General features: G+C 33.0%; 1 protein-coding gene across 3 annotated transcripts in view; it reads left to right on the top strand.

The window, feature by feature from the left end:
* The window catches only part of FSTL5 (follistatin like 5), an 803,737-nt gene extending 783,647 nt beyond the window's left edge, over positions 1 to 20,090 (top strand). For 2 of the 3 annotated variants that reach the window (XM_057727979.1, XM_057727978.1), the window contains one exon: positions 19,324 to 20,026. In XM_057727979.1, the coding sequence (XP_057583962.1) occupies positions 19,324 to 20,026 (703 nt within the window). Of the gene's footprint in view, positions 1 to 19,323 lie in introns of all 3 variants that reach the window. The other variant, XM_057727977.1, reaches the window with a different exon arrangement.
* The last annotated feature ends 237 nt before the right edge of the window (positions 20,091 to 20,327 follow it).

Here is a 20,327-nt window from a genome sequence, read left to right as displayed (position 1 = left end):
GCTCTTTTTTGGTTACACTTTTCATGGAAAATCATTTTCCATCCTATTAGTTTCAACCTATTTTTGTCTTTGATCTAAGTTGAGTCTCTTGTAGATAGCATAGAGTATAGATCATGTTTATTTGCTTTATTAAAAAAATCCATTTTCCCATATATGTCTTTTAATTGGAATATTTAATTCATTTACATTTAAATAAATTACTAATAAAAGACTTCTTCCACTTTTCTTACTTGTTTTCTATATGTTTTTTATTATTTTTGTTCCTCATCTCTTCCATTAATATTTTTTGTTTGTATTGGGTTTTTGTAGTAAAGAATTTCAGTACCTTACTCATTTCCTCTTTCCTATACTTTTTAGTCATTTTATTAATGATTATCCTGGGGATTGCAGTTAACATATTAAGACAAGTTAGTTCCATTCAACACTTCCTTAGCTTCATTAGTATACAAAACTCTTAATCTATACTACTATGTCCCTCCTTCTTTACATTGTTCTTTTTAAGAGTTATGTCTTTATACATTATGTGGGAAAAATGAACATAGATTTATAATCTATATAATTTATATATATAGATATATAATCTATATAAATATAGATTTATGATTATACAGCTGTCTTTTTACTCTAAGACATGTTAGAAACAAAAAGAGGAGTTACAAACCCCAAATACAATAATATTGACTTTTATTCTTTGTATATTCTTTTACATGTGCAATTTATGTCTTCATATTGCTTCATACAAATTACATAAGTTTTGAGAGTTTGCAATTCTCTGGGATTTTGCCCAAATTCTGTCTAGCATACTTCCATTTCAGCCTGAAGAATACATTTTAGAATTTCTTATTTGGCAGCTCTAGTAGCATGAACTCACTCAACTTTTAAAATCTTGGAATGCCTTAATTTTGCCTTAATTTTTGAAATGTAGTTTTGTGGGATATAGAATTTTTGGTTGTCAGATATTTTCTTTCAGCACTTTGTATATATCATCCCATTTCCTTTTGGCTTTCATGATTTCTGATGAGAAGTATGTTGTTAATTTCAGAGAGGATCACTTTTGCTTGATGAGTCAGCCATTTCTCTTAATGCTTCTCTTGTGATTTTCTGTGTTTTGGCTTTTGACAATTTGATTAGAATAAGTCTCGAAGTGGACCTGGAGTATATTTCCTTGGAGTTTGCTGAGGTTCTTGGATATATACAGTCTATGGTTTTCATTTAAATTTGAGAAGTTTTTATTCTTGTTTTGCCATTATTCCTTTAAATACATTTCCTGACCCCTTTCTCTCTTTCCTTTCATTCTGGGAAACCCATAACACATGTGTTGATACACTTCATAGTGTCTCACAAGTCTTAGGCTCTGATTAGTTTTCTCAATTTTTTTTTTTCTTTAGACTAGATAATTTCATTTTATTTTCTTCAAATTTGTTTATTCTTTCTTTGATTTGCTCATATCTTCTTTAGAAACCCTCTAGTGAATATTATGTTCCAAATATTGTAATTTTAACTAGAGAATTTTGGGGTTTTTTTCCTTTTTTAGTAATTTCTATCTCTTTACTGATATTTTATACTTGTTCATACATTATTCTCTGGTTTCTGTTAGTAGTTTGCCTATGTTTTTCTTAGATCTGAATCAAATAATACAGTTGAATTAAAGTTATTATCTAGCAAGACCTCTCACATTTCTATTAATTTTCTTTTTTCTTGTGAATGGACCATACTTTCATGTTTCTTTATATGTCTTATTACTTTTTGTTTCAAATTCACCCTGTTCATTATTATAACATAGAAACACTGGAAATCTGATTCCTTCCCCTCTTCATGGTTTGTTGTTGCTACTTTCTGTAGGTAATAGTTTTTTTTTTTTAAAGTGACTTTTGCAAAACACTTCCTGAAATTTGTATTCTTTGTTATTTGCCATCTTTGAAATATCTATTTCTTTGGCTTATACTCAGTTTGTGGTTTGATAAAGGTTTTCGAAATGTCTGAGGAGAAAGAAAGAAAGAAAGAAAGAAAGAAAGAAAGAAAGAAAGAAAGAAAGAAAGAAAGAAAGAAAGAAAGAAAGAAAGGAAAAAAGGAAGAAAAACTTTCCTGGTCTTTGTAAATTAGTATTGTGGCATTGAAGCACCTTTTAGCACCTAGCCAGTTCGTTTATAATTGTTTCTTAGCCTTCACTTCCTGCTCACATTGAGTCTAAGGATAAGCAAGAGGCAAAAGTTTAATCTTTTCTTAGGTCTCGTCTCATGTGTTTTGTCCTGGGCACATGCATGACTTTCTTGAGTCTTAGATTGTGTGGGAACTTTCAAAACTTTTATTTCCTCAAGTAACCCTTTCCCCAGCATTGACTCTTAGGCTTTTAATGTGTCTATTTTTTGGCCCAGATATAATCTTTGACCCAGAGTTCAGCACCTTGTTATTTTTTCTACAAATATCTTCCAGTAACTCCCTCTGATTAGTTGTTTCTCCTCACTGAGAGAGTTTTGAGCTAAGCAAAGCAAAGCAAAGGTAAGCACCTTGCATTGGTCCTTCAGACTAGCCAAAGCACACAGACACAACCCCTTGGGAACAAGTTTCTGTTCCCTCTGGAATCAGGTACCCACACTAGAGATGTAGGCTGTCATTTTCAAGACTTCCAGTGCTCAGGGAGAAAGACTATGGTAAGGCTGGACTAAATTAAATTGCCAGGTAACTCTTCTAATGTGTTTTAATTAATTCAGGATATACTTGGTTGCTGTAAACCTCTGAGTATTTTCCAGGGTCCTAACAAAGTTTATTTTGGCATTGTTATTACATTCATGTGGAGGAATGAACTCTTGGAGTTCTCTACTGCATCATTTTTGCTGACATTAGTTAGTGAAATGTGTAGATATTTTTTAAAAACTGAAATATCTGGCAACATACTTTTGTTTTATGCATACTTTTGGCATATAATTTTCCAATAACTAGACCATGAAATATAGTTTGGTTCAAATATAAATTACATATATATGTTGTTAAAGTAGATGTATACATAATTCCTTACAGTAAATTCTGAATTACTTTTTTTTCTCATGTTGAGATAAGAAGATCAAAGGGATTCTATTCTCAAACATAGATCATTAGTAGCATAAAAACAAATTTTTCTGAGAATACACTAGGAAGGTAGTACAAGAGAATAGCTCACTTCTGATACATTGCAATATTGATAAACTAGGTCATAGCTTCTTCAATAATTACTAGTTATTTAAGTTTTTAAATACTTGCTCAATTTGTTAATTTTTCAAATTTCTTCTTGTTTTTCAAACAATAAAAAACTCCATGTTAGTCTTATGAAAGCAGTAAGAAAATCTAGTGCTCAAGAAGTTTGAAAACCAGGAAATTCTATATGAAGAATTAAGAACAACAGTCTATTTTATGGTGTTGAAATGTTTAAAGCTATTGTCACATTGATTCAATACTTTGTTATTTTTATTCATTGATTATTAATAATCCTGGGGACAATTGATTATGATTTTGATTTCTGATTTTGTGTGCAGTAGATGGCATAAGTGAGATTTAAATCTGCAACATGACAATTCACTAAAGGAAGTGGTGGCTGATATGAGGGGAATATCACATCAGGATTACAGGGACTGTACCATGTACACAAAGTTAGCACAAGGAATAAAATTAGGATGAGAATGTAACCAAACAGAGGTCTAAGTCCTTTCCTCACTCACACACACACACACACACACACAAATCTAACTAAGTCTATCACTCAAAGTTAAAAAGGTATATAACCCATGGGTAGGTACTAGGATCAAATTCAGAAAACCACAATACATGATGTGATATTGTTTCCAAAATGTATTGCTCAGCTCCCAATATTTTAAGTGTCACAGTAAATCTCAGTGATGTAGCTCCTTCAATGGAATAGTCAGTCTAAGCATCAACTAATTTATATTACTAATAATTCAGATAATTAGTGATAATTCAGATTATTATTTAAAATGATTTTTGTTTAAGATACTTCTGAAATATATTAATCATTTTGCCAAAAATTTGTTAAAACTTTTTGGTTTTGTTGAAAACAAAATTGTTTTTGAATTGCATGTGTGCATGTGTGTGTATTTCCCATTCTGTCAGACGGTCATCAGAAATGTTAGCTATACCCAAATCCTTCCTATAACAGTGCCTTTGTGCTTTTCATCTACTGTTAAATGACTGGTATTTATATAGAAACAAAAAAAAACTTAATTCTATAACTGATTGAAAATTAAGAGCAAATCAAGTACTTATAAAAATTTTAAAATAAATGTAGGAAATAAGAAAAATGTCATTATTGAACTCTAAATTAATTAATATTAGTTAAGTATTCTAAAAAAAGATAGCAGCCATCTAAATTGCATTGAAGTGGAATACAACTAATTTTCAGTTTGTTATTATATTTTAGTTATCTATATGTTGCCTTTGACCTTCATAAGAATTCCACAATGTAAAATACATAGATTTTTGAACTAATTTATTCCCAGAGTATTCTAGGAATTAAATAATGTAATCACCATTGTACAAACAGAAATCAACCGATAAGATTACAGCATTTGGTCAGACTTACAACATATGTGTGAAGCACACCTGGTTTTTCTATTTCTACTCTCTTCCTTGTAAAACTTCTCAACCTGAGTCTTGATGGCATCACTGTGCTAACAAAATAAGTTATCAGGGAAAGGCTGCTGAAGTGGACAATGTTACATTTTTAAGTGAAAATGAAAAAGTAGTTACACGAAGTCAACTACTTCAAACTTGTTTGCCCTCAATTCCATAATATGTGTTTTTAGTTCAGAATCTGTAATAAACATGCCTTTTCAGAGATTTGCAATAAAATCTTATTAAATTTTAAATTCTTATGTTCAGTCACCGAATTACATATAACAGATTTAAAAATGGAAAATCTTCCAATGTTATTGAAATGTGAGTTAAGACAATCATCAAAGGTACTATTTTGAGTATAGAAGTTGTAAAAAATTAATTAGTTATGCCAGACTGGATTTAAAAATAGATTTTCAAAGAAAGAATAGTTTAAAGAAATAGCAAAAAACAAAATCTCTGATTAACATTGTAAAATGATGTCTTGAGAGGAGAAAGCTGTCCTTTTTCCACTTTTTCCATGGAATTATTTTCTGCTGTATCCTCTCTCTACTGAAACCACAGCTGCAAGTATTTTCTTCTGGAAAAGGTTTAGTTTCATTGTATTACTCAAACGCTTTGTTTACATTATTGATTGCAACATTCCCCCTTGGTCCTCTGTCTAATATTCAGTTACTATGTTATTCCCATTTGTACTATGAATTTATTGTTCCATCATCTCCTCTGTTGATTCAGTACAAGTATGCTTTGTATTTATACATTTTTTTTAATTTAGTTGATATCCAAACATACTCTGGTATTTTAAGAATTTTTTTCAGTATGTCTTTATTTCTCAGATGACTCTTTACATGTATGAATATTTTTATTGAAGCATCAAGCAGAGTCTGTACATTTATCTACTCAGTAAATGCATTTTCAAGTTTAAAATGATGCTCAGTAATTATCATGAGAGCTACTTGAGCTTTTAATCTAGAGTTCCTACATATTACTTTACTATTAATACATATATAAATACATATAAAATATATAATACATATATATGTTTACTATTAATACTACATATACTCATTAACCCTATTTACAAAGGTTGATTATGCTCATTGACTAGAGAAAGGTTGCAAACTTCAGAACAAAGCAAAACAAAAAATTAATTAAATCCAATCTCCAAGCTTGACCAAAGTTAACCTCTGGGCATATTTATCTTCAGTGCAAGTAGGAGCTTTGCTTATTTTACTTTCAATGGTTTAACCATACCATTCATGCAATATTGTGCTCTTTTCACATAACTTTATTTAACAAACATTAATCCTAAATTAGTGCTTTATAATATATTCTCAACATGTGTATTCTCTTGCATCAAGTGGCTATATCATAATTACATAAATACTTACAAATACATTACAAATTTTCACTACCGTACATAAAAATTTTGCAAATATATTTGTGAATAAAGTTTTAACCATATTTACTGTTATTTCCTCAGGTTAGTAATCTAGGAACTGAATTACTACTAAAGAGGGCATAAGTATGTGAAAGATCTTTAAGGCTAATTACTAATTATTCTACATGCAATTTACACTGTTATTAGCAATATAAGAAAGTGCCAATTTCATTGAACATTTTTAACATTATGTATTCCTAATTTATAAAATGAAAATGGCATCTCACTGCTCTAGTTTTATTTAGTTGAAAATAATGAGGTTGCATATTTCCTTTAAATGTTTTGATGCATATCTGCAATATTCAAAGCATGTGGAAGTATATACAGTAACAAGTAAAAGCACCATAGCACTTTCTTTCTAGAAGAATAGACAGATTATTGAGTAATCTTTCAGTTCATTTATTGAAGCAATTAAATATAAGTACATTAAAATACAATATTATTTTTAATCTGATAAATGCTTATTTAAAAGTAAACAGTTTTGGAGATACAGCTATGTCATTATTAATACACTGTCATTTTTATAACTGTAGTGTGAAATTTCATTTGGTGGATGGTTCATAGTTTATTTAAACATTCCTCTGTTGTTTGAAGTTTAGATTATTTCTAAATTTCCTTACTACAACCAATGTTGCAATGGATATCCTTATACATGCTATTTTTCAATCTTTTATGAGCAGTTATTAAGGGGAGATACTGAGACACTATTGCTTCATTAAAGCAGAGTCATATTTCAGTTTGGGTAGATAATACCGAATTATTCTTCAAAAAGCCTAAAACAATTATGCATCAACCAATAGTATGCAAGAGAACATATTTAATCACATTCTTACCAGAATTTGATCTAAATATCCTTTATTATTGTTACCAATAGATTGGTAGAATAAATACCTCGCTTTTTGGTTTTAATTTATATTCACTGAATTATTTATGAAGTTTTGAATCATTTGACATTTGCAGACCATTAATGCTCCCCTTCATGTGAGGAATAGCCTTTTGTTTGTTTGCTATTTTTTTCTTTTTAGCTTTTTGCTTTTTCTAATTAGAATAATATATTATATAGTCAAGATATTCTTTTTCTGTTACATTTTTATTAATTTCATAGATTTCATTAACCATTGTCCTTTTTTAAAATACAGTCACCTTTATCAGGCTTCACCTGCTGACTTATCAAATGTGGGGTCTTACTTAAAAAGGCTTTATCTTCTCCAATATTTAAATATTTTATGCTTTTAATAATATTATAATACTGCTATTATATTTATTTTTAATATTATTATAATTACTTGTCTTTTCATATCATTATAATTTTACCTGTAATTTAAACTCTTTCATCTATCTAGGTAGTATTTTGAGTCAGAAATGAGATATACATATATTTTCTTATTAAATAGCTGATTAATGCAACACAATATATTATGTATATTTATTATATTTTTAATTTCCCATATGACATGAGTCTGCTTCTGAAATTTTTATTCCATTCCACCAAGAGTTTTCTGTATTGCTGGAACACCACTAGGTCAAGAACAATTATTTTTAAAATATAAATAAAAAACATTCTATTTTTAAAATATATGTTTATTTATTTATAATTATTTATTTATTATTTTCATGTATTTATTCATTTATTATATTTTATAATATAATTTTTAATTTATATTTTAAAAATAAGAGGAGAGTACTAGTCACTATAACGATAAATATGAAGGCTTAAGTGGGTTAGAAGCTGCAATGGGAAGGTAAAAAATCATCCCTCTTTACAGATGATGTTATTAAATGTAAGTAACACTAGAAAACTTACTATAAAAATAAAATAATTTAGAATGTTATGGGGCCTAAAAATAATATTCAGAAATTAGCAATTCTATATATAACAACAAAAATCAATCAGGAGATGTAATGGAAAAAGGAATTGATTAAAATTTACAACTGAAAAGGTAAAATATCTAAGTAAACATTGAAGAAGAGATAACTTTTTCTTGATATATCAATTAAAAATTCATCAAATAAATAGAAGTACACATCACATTCCTTTTAAAAATTTTAAAATTCAATTAATTAATGTATAAATTTAATAAATCCCCTCGAAATACCAACATTTTTTAATTAGATATGCCGATTCTAAAATGTAAGATGGAAATACTAATCATGTTTTAACTTGATAAACTGACAGCAAAGTTTATGAAATACCACACATAAAAACATAGCCAATAAATTTTGAGAAAAAAACATGAAAAATTCATTTCCATGGATATTTATACATATTCACAGGCTCAGTAAATAAAATAGTGCAAAACTTATGTATGAAGAGAAAGGCTGCTGAAGTAAATAGAACATTCAGACATAGACTAAATGCATGTCGGCCAACAAGCATCATTCCAAATCAGTGGGAAGTGATGGACCATTCACTAATTTAGTACTAATATTTAGGCCATGTCAAGAGATATGAACCATTACCTTATATAGTAGACTGTTATAATAATGGTCTCAAGGGAATAGTCTCCCAGTATCAGTGCATTTGGGTAGTCCCCTCCCACATTGATCCTAGTCTTGGCTATTTGATTTCTTAATATCAGTGGACCTAAGCAAACATGAGGTGAGCAGACACTTTAGAGCTTCCACTCTAAAATGCCACAGTAACCTCATGAGGAAGTCCTGTGTAGCATCCTTGAGGATAGAAAACCACACTTAAAGAGGGAGGTCCACCTGTCCCAGGCTGCCTTGCTGAACTCAGCCACCAACCAACAGAGCAGTTGAATCAAGCCACAAGAGTACAAACATTGTTGAGTGTGTAAAGTAAGTAAACTATGGGGGCTCACACTACAGCTTCCTGTGAATGATGCTAAAACAGTAGAGTGAGTATACTACAGAGAGCTACAGGAACATATCTTTAAAATGCATTGTTGAAAGGGAAAAACTAAGACACAACATGAGATATATGCCATTTTATCATTTATATAAATAAAAATGTGAAGAAAAAACAAAATTCTCCTCTTTCCCTTACTCTTACATACTCAAGAACACACACATAGCATATTTTTTAATCCTAAATCCAAATAAATTTCAGAACATATGTTAGAATCCCTTAGCCTGTTAAGAAATAATTATTTACACAGCTTTAGTCTTGGTGAAGAAAATGTAAAACCTAATGGGAAAATAATAAAACTACTAGTATTAACCATGTTTGTAACTTTTACTGCATGATTTCTATCTTAGTTCCATTAATTTAATGAAACATTATGGACCAAGTGGCTTAAAGGACAGAAATTTATGTCTCACTTTTACAGAGGCTGAGAAATCAGAGATCAGAGTGTCAGCATGCTTGGGTTCTGGTGAGGAGCCTTCTCTTCCTGGGTTGCAAATTGCCATCTTCTTGCTGTGTCTTCCCATGACAGAGAGAGAGATCATCTTTCTCATGTCTCTTCTTATAAAGGCACAAATCCCATTCATGAAGGCTCTACCCATGACCTAATTTCCTCCTAAACGTTTGACTTCCAAATAGCATCACGCTGGGGATTAGGGCTTCGATATATTAATTTTTGGGGTGGGGGGACACAATTTAGTCAGAGCATTCCACTCCTGGCTCTTAAAATTTCAGGTCCTCTTCACATGCAAAATACATTCATTGTATCCTAGTAGTCCCCAAAGTCTGAACTCGTTCTATCATCTACAGTCTAAAGTCCAGAGTCTCATTTAAATATAATCTAAATTAGATGTGGTTGAGACTCAAGGTATGGTTCATTCTGATGCAAAATTCCCCTCCAGTTGTGAACCTGTAAATCAAACAGGTTATGTGCATGCAAAATACTGTGGTGGACAGGCACAGAAGATACACTCCATTCCAAAAGGAAAAAAATAAGAGAGAGGGGAGTGGTTGTGAGTCCCAGGCAAGTCTAAAGTGCAGCATGCCAAATTCCATGAGATTCTGAAGTCTCAAGAATATACTCTGGCTTGATGCTGTGGCTTCCAGGCCCACTGGAGTAGCCCCTGCAGCTCTGCAGAGCTCTGGGCATTCCTGCCTCTCTGGCTCTGGGTGATGTCTCACTCCTTTTCAAGCCCAGGAGGAGGTCTTGATAATGCTTGAATCACCTCTGGAGTCATTCACCCTTTGCCTTGAAGACTAATGCATGCCCACAGTTGAATAGCTGTATGGTCTCATCCTGTAAAATTCAAGAATTCAGACAACCTCCCTTCATTGCATTCCATCTCCATCCCCTTTAGTTCAAACTGGTCATGTTCCTCCTAGTGACTGATTCATAGTGTGGTTCCACCCACACTAAACTCCTTATCAAGTGATCGGTCTTCCACACACTTAATGTTCTCTTCTGAACATGTATTCTCATTTTTTGCATTATGGACACTGAAAACGCTCCCCATCTTTATGTTCTGGCTTCTTTTTGCTTAGTGATTTCCTTTTCAATTCATCTCTCTTCTCATATTTTTACTATACACAGTGAGGAGGAACCAAGCCACTCCTTCAGCACTCTGCTTACAATTCTCCTCAGCTGAATATCTAAAATTTCATCATTTCCAAGTTCTATCTTCCATAAGACACTAGAGCACTAACACAATTTAACCAAATTCTTTGCCGTATAACAAAAGCCACCTTTCCTTCAGTTTCCAATAATATTTCCTCAGTATCATTTGAGACCTCAGCAGGGCAGCCTCTACTGCCCACATTTCCATATTCTGCTCATGATGTTTGGTGTAATCTCTAAGAAGACAGAGGCTTTCTCTCCTTTTTTATTTCATGAAGATTGTCTTTAGCAGTTGCTCTATGGCAATATTGGCTTTTTCTCACATGCATGTCAAAACTATCCCAGTCTCTGCCCATCACTCAGCTCCAAATTTGCTTCCACACTCACAGCAGCATCCCTAATTCTGGTACCAAGGTCTGTTTTAGTGAGTTCATGCTGTTTTAACAAAATACCAGAGCGTAGGTGGCTTAAACAACAGACATTTATTTGTCACAGTTCTAGAGGCTGCGAAGTCAGAGACCATGGTGTCAGCATAGTCAAGCTCTGGTGAGAACCCTCTTCTTGGTTTGTAAACTTCCATCTTCTTGCTGCATCCTCACATGGCAGAAACAGAGACAGAGATTATCTCTTTCATGTCTCTTCTTCTAAGGGCACTCATCTCATTAATGAAGTTTCCACCCTCATGACCTAATTCTTCCCAAAGGCCCCTCCTCCAAATACCACCACAAGGGGATTTAGGGCTTTAACATGTGAATTTGGAGGGTGGTGAAGGATATGGGATACACACATTCAGTGCATAGTAGTTATTAAAAAAAATATTGTTCTAGTAACTGGAGGTTAGAGACATATTCTACAATTTTACCAGAAAAAAAAAAAAATGTTACACAAAGAAGCAATCATTTCAGGCAAAAAAAATCAAAAATTTTCCTTTTCCAAACTTGCAAAGTCACACATTATTTTCCTTATCAATTGTCAAATAATCTCAATTAGAAAAAATAACTGTGTATATTTTAATCCTCACTCCATGCAGCTCCATACATTCACTAGACTTGAGTCTTTCAGACTCTTCAGCCTAGGAAATCTGTGCTGCTCTTTAGCAAAAACTTTACCCTTCTCCACCTTTCCCCATGCCAGCATTCTGGATAACATGACTCATGATTGGCCTGGCCAGTGAGAAGCCTGTTTGGAGGTTGCATGCAGAAGGTGGGACCAGAATGCATTATCCCCACCACCACCCCAGCACATTGTCTGCTGATATCTTGGAGAACAGTTGTTTTTTTAAATGGAAAGTCCCAGATTCTCACAAGACATATCTCTCCATATAACTCCTTCCTTCTAGAACACATCAGTGACAATATCCTTACCGTTTCTCTCCACACACTATTGCACTATCCCTTGTAGTCAATCTGATTTGTAAACAGTCTCTCTGATTTATTCTAATTAGAATTTGTTCTTTTCCTTCTGGGATCCAGATTGATACAAGCTTTCTCTTCAACTGAAAGCCTAGCATAACAAAAATTAGTAGCTGTAACAAATTAGTGGCTGTAACAGGGATGTAGCTACACCCATCTTTTCTTTGGAGAGTTTCCCCAAATACTCTCTGCAAGTCAAGGCACATAATTACAAGCAACCCACTGCTTGACATAATTACCTTAAGGATAGAAACTGTTTATTTCCTCTCCTTTTGCTTCCTAAGGTTTTATAAAGTGTACTGCACAATAGTAGCTTGTGATCATATAGTCGCTAGAACCCAAATCATGCCAAACCTGGTTCCTCAGGGAACCTACTTTTCAATTCCTTTTCTTACAGGTGTACAGTTGGTAATATTTTTGATTGATTAATAAGATTCTAATTTGTTCATATCTTTTTATCTTCCTGTTCTATTTCCACCTCTGTGCTCACAGATTATTTCTCATTCTTCTAATTACTAACTCCACTTATTTTTTGTCACCTCTTATACATTTACCAACTCTTGCATGAAACACCTACTCATCAGAAGAACAGGTAAGGTCAGGGAGGCTGCTATTTTCAGATTTTCATATTGTTTTGCAAAACCAAATTAGGGAGAGCAACCAATCTTTTAAAATGCCATCCCAAAGCATAGTTGTCATGTTTTGCCTAAGCTCTTAAGCTCTTCAGAAAGAACTGGAGGACTTTGATATTTGAAATATGGTCTGTAGTCCATGTGGTGTGCACAGAATCTGTAATAAATCTGTTTTTCTTCTGCATGCCCTGATTACTCCCTAGAAGTGATAGACCTCCAGACACTATATAATTCTGTCAAATGATTAGACATCTTGAATATACTGAAATTAAGTTATGTATTTGTGTCTTAGTTTTTCCTAAAAGAATCAAACCTCCTACACAGCAAAAAAAATAAGATGCCAAAGAAGGAAGATACTGAGGTATTTAGCTTTCAGGAATACATTCTACTTCATTTTTAAAGGAAAAAAAAATTAAAAAATTAAAGCAGGGAAGAAGTAACGTAGCTAAAGTGTTTAATACAGAATTTCCACACTACACTCGTAAAGGTCAGGAAGGAGGGCATCCTCGTGTTCATTTCAGCTTTTCAACCTGTGTATTGAAAACAGAAAACTTCAAAGTATTGTCATTTCTCAAATATATCTAAGCATTAGGACAATTCAGAAACTGTCCTTGCTCTTGTTATAAATCTTTACTAAATGTGTCAATTTGATTCTCTCCCTTTTTTGAACATGAATGTGGCTACTGTTTATGAACAGGTATATTTTACTGAGCTATTAATGTGAAGTTCAGATAGAAACTAAATCCTCTGGTACTTGAGTAGGAACAGCATTCTATCTTTTCTTACAAGGATCAGTCTGGGATAATAGAAAGCAACTGAATATAAAGGAATTCATAAACAGTGAATGATGGCTCATGTTAGACTTATGGTTTGTGTCCATGAAAACTCTGTGTTAGCTGTAACACAAAGGAGAATATTTCAACAGCATATTGTGTGTGGGGGGGGAGTTATATATTAATTGCAAGGAGAGGAGATTATAATTTTAGTTTCATATCTGTTAAGCATTTCTTATCTTCCAGTTGTAAAAACAAGATACTTATCATCCAATTAGTAAAACAAGATATTAATAATCATGCTCATCACTTTTTATGAAGTACTAATTATTTAGTTGATCATATGTTTTGGAAGTAGGGTTTCACAAGTAAAATCTCAATACAATAAATTCCTATGGCTGTTCAAATTCTTTTGTTCTGAGATTTTACTTCAAAGAATGTGGTTTCTACAATTGAGACATCAGAAAACTTTGGGGAACTGTTTTTATTTAGATGTGGATTGCAGCAATTTTGTTTTGTTTTGTTTCTGCTTTTTTAGTAATAGGGTGTAGTGTCTGGCTAAACCAATGCTCAAAATCTGCACTTACTGCTTCCCATTTGCATCCATTGATATACATGGAAAGACTAGTTTTAAAATCTGGGAAAGTGAAGATGACAGGGTTTGAGAAAAGAGATCATATAGGAATGGAGAGGGAGTGTCAGAAACACTTCTCAGGGAGAAAACCATAATTTGAAAAGATACACGCACCACAATGTTCATTGCACTGCTGTTTACAATAGCCAAGACATGGAAAAAACCTAAACGTCCACTGACAGATGAATGGATAAAGAAGACTTGGTGCATATATACAATGGAATATTACTCAGTCATAAAAAAGAACAAAATAATGCTGTTTGCAGAAACATGGATGGGTCTAGAGATTGTCGTACTGCATGAAGTTAAGTCAGACACAGAAAGACAAATATCATATGATATCGCCTATATTTAGAATCTAAGAAAATGGGTAAAATGAACTTATTTACAAAACAGAAATAGAGTTGTAGATGTAAAAAAGAAATGTGTGGTTACTGGGGGGGGGATAAATTGAGAGATTAGGATTGATATATACACACTACTATATATAAAGTAAATAACTAATAAGGACCTACTGCATAGCACAGGGAACTCTACTCAATACTTTGTAATGGCTTATATGGGAAAATAACCTAAAAAGGAGTGGATATATGTATATGTATATGTATATGTATATGTATAACTGATTGACTTTGTTGTGCACCTCAAACTAACACAGCACTGCATATCAACTACATTCCAATAACATTAAAATTAAAAAAAAAAAAAGGAAAGAAACACTTCCTTGCTTGTAGGATGGGGACTGCTCCTTAGCAGTTAAATACTAGAAGTCATCTTTAAGAAGAACTGTTCAGGTGGGAATCTCTGAGGACTCAGGAGAGGCAGTCCTATATTAAGACTCAGGAGATAAAATAATTGTTTTTATGCAAATCTTTGGAACATCTTTCACTCTAAGATTTGGGGTATCACTGCTTTTGGCACTAAACAAGGTAAATTAATACAGGTAGTTAATTGCAATTATGAGATTCCTTCAGTAATATCTCAGGTGGTGGATTTGAAAGCAGGACAGGAGCAGAAGAACATTGCAGATGTTGTGGGGTGAGTGACTTAAAAATTGCTTTGTGAGACTGTGATCATATCTCCTTGGGGACTGTGTAGTGAAAGATATGGGGAAAATATTCATTACTCAAATGCAAAAACTGTAGCCTAGTCTTGTGGGATGTGGAGGTCTTTGCACACTTACTCTTTATTAGGCTTCATGATGTTTCAGTCATGCTTCTCTCTAAGTATCTGTTCTTTTCCCCTCTCTGCCAAATTGCTTCCTTTGCAGGCCACCTGAATTGCCATGACTCTGTTGCACTTGGACTGCAACTTCTCCATGTCCTTAGAGATCCAGGTCCTAAAGTCAGCCACAAAATTTTCTGTTACTTTTAGTGAAAGTCCTTGAGCAAGACAGGTATCCATTTCAAATCCCATCATCTGTGCAGAGTTCAGTCACCCAGTACCCCATGGCCACCAGCTCCATGCACTGCACACGAACTGAAACAAAGTCTCCATGAGATGATGAAGTGAGCTAGGCTGCTCTTGTTCCTAACAATGGGAGCTGTTTGGTGATTGGACAAGGTGTGAACTGGGCATCAATCATGTTGATACAAGTGAGAGCAAGAATAAAAATGTGGATTTCTATTATCAAAGTTGTTTCTGTTGAATTCACAAGTGGATAAATCTCACCACATTTGGGTAATAATGTATGCTTATTTTTAACATAGTTTGAATACTGGCTATACAGAAATATTAATTATTTGTTTTTATTTTTCCATCCATGGATTATAATAACCTGTTGTCCTGTAGAAAATATTATATTTGATACATAATGGGAAAATGATGCTAGTTAAGGTATAAAGCATGGACACATTCTATTTTTGAGAACACACTATTTTCCTGGAAATAAACACACATTTAATCTCATTCTCAAAACAAGGTACTTTTATCCTCTTCCTGCTGACAAGGAAATTGAAACTCGTGGAAGTCAAGGACTTTATATAAGGTCACATATCTATTATATTGTAAAACTGGGTCATGAAACTAAATCAACCCAAGATTGAAGACTCTTATTTCCTCCAAAACAACAAGTTCTCTGAATATGAATCATCTCAAGACTTCATTTTAAAGCATAAAAGCAGTAATTAAAGTTGAATCTTTTTATAAACTTTATAATGAGCTAGATTGATTAAACACTCCAAAAAAGAAAATAATGTGGGAAAGAAAAGAAGTCTCTCACTCTCCTCACCAAATCTGACAACAAATCCAGACAATGCCTTGCTGAGAAGTTATGCTTTTCTAGCTGCTTTATTTCCCTAATACATGAAGTGATTTTAAGAATAAGTTTTAACTCTCTCATTTCTCATAGTCTGCAACTATGAAAAACACATTTTGACAAATATTAGACAAACTATGTTAGGCCAAGTACTGTGCAGGATTTTATTATACTAAGCAGGCATGAAAGTTGAGAGCCTTGTAAATATTAATCACAGAATAATGAACAGTGGGAGACTGCAGAATATCAATCTGTACTAGGGGGAAATTTTGAATTAGAGACACCACTTCCTACCCAATAAATCAGCAGTGAAAAATTGAAGGCTTTCTCAATGCATCTGCTTATGTAGCTAGATCTATAGTCCTAAAGGAGCATACAGTGTGGATGCCAAAAGAGATGTAATTTTATCACCCCACATGGAGCTTTTGCATTTTTAACTGAACCGTTTTTAAAAATTTTAATTAACTCCAAAAGAGGCTGGATTGTATCACAGGAAACTTGAGTGCATTCTTCAATATCAGAGTTAAACTAGTTCCTGAGTAGTTAGAGCTTGTCTCCTTCTTCCTCTTGAGCATTCAAACACCATTGCCAAAGGGAGCAGAAGACCCAAGTTTAAGAGGAGAATTGAAATGCCAAGGCTTGATTGGCTTACGGCTTTTAATAAATGTGAAAATTACTACTTTTGCCTCTGAGCACATGTACAGTGTATAACAAAAAAAGACAATATCTTACATCATAATTAACAATTTCATAAATGATACCAGACACAATGATACATCCCCACACTTACATGTCTTTAATGACTATCAATGAATGGAAATACATCCCTCTCCAATAGCCCAAGTTCATTATTTATTAAGACAAGTATGATAAGATTTTATGATATTTTTGATGCTGATAACACAAAAATAATGAGAACCAGTTTTCAATTTGGGGGCTTTTTGTTGTTGTTGTTTATTCTTTAACATTCAGGTAGTATTTAAAACCTGCACCAAGTATTCATATTTTAATGGGAGCATTTAGAAATGATTGTTAACCATATAAAGGTCTCTTCATACTATTGCAATCAGAACAGAAACTATATCCTGGATAGGTATCATATGAGCTTTGTTTCCTGAAAGGACAGCAGTGCAGTTATTAGGGACACAAGAAAAGATGAAGAGCCAGGAAATCAACCAGAAATGGTACATGTCATTCTGAAATATGCTAGAAGTATTACTTTCAAAATGATTGCTTTATTCCATTTCATATATATATATATATATATATATATATATATGAATAGTTACTAGGTAACAGTATTGCAGGACACTATAACTAAGCATTAATTACCTAACAGTTTTTCAAACTTTTAATCACTCAAAATCTCTAGACTCATTGAAAACAAGGTAAGTTAGGGTGACCTCCAATACATTCCCAGCTCTTTGTGTTTAGTAGTTGCTCAATATATATTTAAGAAATCTTTTTAAAGGAGTAGCTATACAAGGTAGCTTTTCTTTTGTGTAGAATAATTTGTACTCTCTCCAATGACAATAAATAGTCTCTTCACAAAAGTTCAAGTATATCTAAAATTATAAAATAATTTCCTAACACTATGTAATGTAATAACATAAAAGCAGTTAGTTTTGTGTCTATTCTACTAAAATATTTGTGCTTATGGACTCCATGCATTCCACAATTACAAGACTGATTTTTTGAAAACATTCATCTTATTTTTCCTACAATATTAAAGGTCTGTATTTATTTATATTTTGAGCTTGCCATATGCTTATATTTGAACTTTTAAGGACTGTTATACCAAATGCACCATGTTTCTGTTTTATGTGTGGAAATGGTCATTTATTTTTTACAAAAATTAAACTTTGTTTAAGAATTAGCACACTAAAAATGAATTGCGCAGGTGACAATAATAAAACTGGCTATCTTTAGAGTTTGTTTTGTTTTGCTTTGTTTTAATACAGTAAAGTCATCCTAATTTTTTTTTTTTCATTTAGGAGCACAGTCACTATAACATAACAATACTTTTCTGATTGTTATTTTTCAGGAATTTTTGGAAATATTAGGAGGTGCTTTAATCAATATTATTAGAAAAACAAAAGTACTTTACAATTCTATTGGCCAATATGCATTTTGGATATAATTGTGTACAGTAGTTTCTATCTCATTTTAACTTATTTAACCTACTTATTTTTGCTAGGAAGCCACAGATGTTATAGGTCAGTTTCAAAATATATTTATACACCCCCCCCCAAGAAAACAAAAAAAACACAAAATATATTACCCTTGTCACAGGGACTTCTGATAATTTACAGCTATCATTCAGGACAGAAAGCACTGAAGTAATCAAAAGGCCACCAAAACATATTTTAAAATATATTTTTTAATTGAATTTAATAGAAATCTGCCATAAATCTCCAAAGTTCATCATTGTTCAATATAAAATAACCAATACAATGCAGGTATATTATTAACAGTTTTAATAGTATTAACACGGCAAGGATAAAAATTTTGACTTGTATTTGAAATTTATAATAAAAATGTTAAAGGAATTTACACCCCCCCACCACCAAAATCTGCATCTATTAGGGTAGTGAGGCAGCTTAAAGTGAGAAAGATATGGATAATTATCTAAATAGTGATGAGTGTCAGATTTATTTGAAGGTCATAAACAATATATGAAGTAAATGAAGTGAGTAAAAGAGATGTATATTCAAGACTTTTATTCTTGCTGGATTTCCTAGTGGTTAACTAAGCTGATTCAATATCAGAAGCTTTAGAGACATGCAAAATAATGGTTACTTTTTGACCCTCTATGGTAAAAGCAAAATGTGTTGTTCCAATTAACTAGATATATCGCTTTTAATTATTTTGCTTTCTACAACATGAGTTATAATTGTTTGCCTGTAATGAAATGCTGACCTAGAAGAAGGAGGAGGGCAGCACAATCCAAAGTTAATTCTAACATGACTGGGCCACCAGTTTCTGCACAGCCTGACAGATATTGCCTGGACTGTGACTCCTGCAGGCAGTGGATTTTCTTCTGGGAACCTCTCTAGAGTTTCCTGTCTAACTTTGGTTTTCATCTTTGCAGGTTTGGATTTATTCTTCATAAAGATGAAGCTGCACTCCAAAAGATTGATCTTGAAACCATGTCATACATCAAAACAATTAACTTGAAGGAATATAAGTGTGTTCCTCAGTCATTGGCATATACACACTTGGGTGGATACTACTTTATTGGCTGCAAGCCCAACAGCACTGGGGAGGTTCCCCCACAGCTCTTGGTGGACAGTGTAACCGACTCGGTCATTGGGTTCAATAGTGACGTGACGGGCACTCCGTATGTCTCTCCAGATGGACACTATCTTGTCAGCATCAGTGACACGAAAGGTCTTGTGAGGGTCCAGTACATCACCATCAGAGGAGAAATACAGGAGGCTTTTGAGATTCACACAAACCTGCACATATCTGACCTAGCCTTCCAGCCATCCTTTACAGAAGCCCATCAGTACAATATTTATGGTAGTTCAAGCACACAGACTGATGTGCTCTTTGTGGAGCTCGCCTCTGGGAAGGTTAAGATGATAAAGAGCCTTAAGGAACCGCTCAAGGCAGAGGAATGGCCTTGGAACCGGAAGAACAGGCAAATCCAGGACAGTGGCTTGTTTGGTCAATACCTGATGACCCCTTCCAAGGACTCTCTCTTTATATTAGATGGACGACTCAATAAGTTAAACTGTGAGATCACCGAAGTTGAGAAAGGAAATATGGTTGTCTGGGTTGGAGATGCCTAGGAGCCCTATTAAATAATTATTAAATGAAGAATTTTCCAGTACGCTGCACTTAATCCACTCTTTAAATTTACAAGTTATGTTGCTTAACTTTTCAAGTTTGTATCCTAGTCAAACATAAGTTACTTGGGTGGCCCAAATAAAATAGATACTGTTTTTTATTATTAGTATTATTATTTTGGCAAAGTCCTACACAGTTAATAACATTCTAATATTCTAGTATTTCATTAGAATTATTTAACACACTATTTAGTGAGAAACTATTATACATCAATTACAAGGATCAAATCTATAGTTATGTTTT

Source organism: Hippopotamus amphibius, chromosome 3, assembly GCF_030028045.1.
Source record: "Hippopotamus amphibius kiboko isolate mHipAmp2 chromosome 3, mHipAmp2.hap2, whole genome shotgun sequence".
Taxonomy (NCBI): domain Eukaryota; kingdom Metazoa; phylum Chordata; class Mammalia; order Artiodactyla; family Hippopotamidae; genus Hippopotamus; species Hippopotamus amphibius.
Note: the sequence above shows the minus strand (reverse complement) of the source record. Positions and strands in the feature narration are given on the sequence as shown.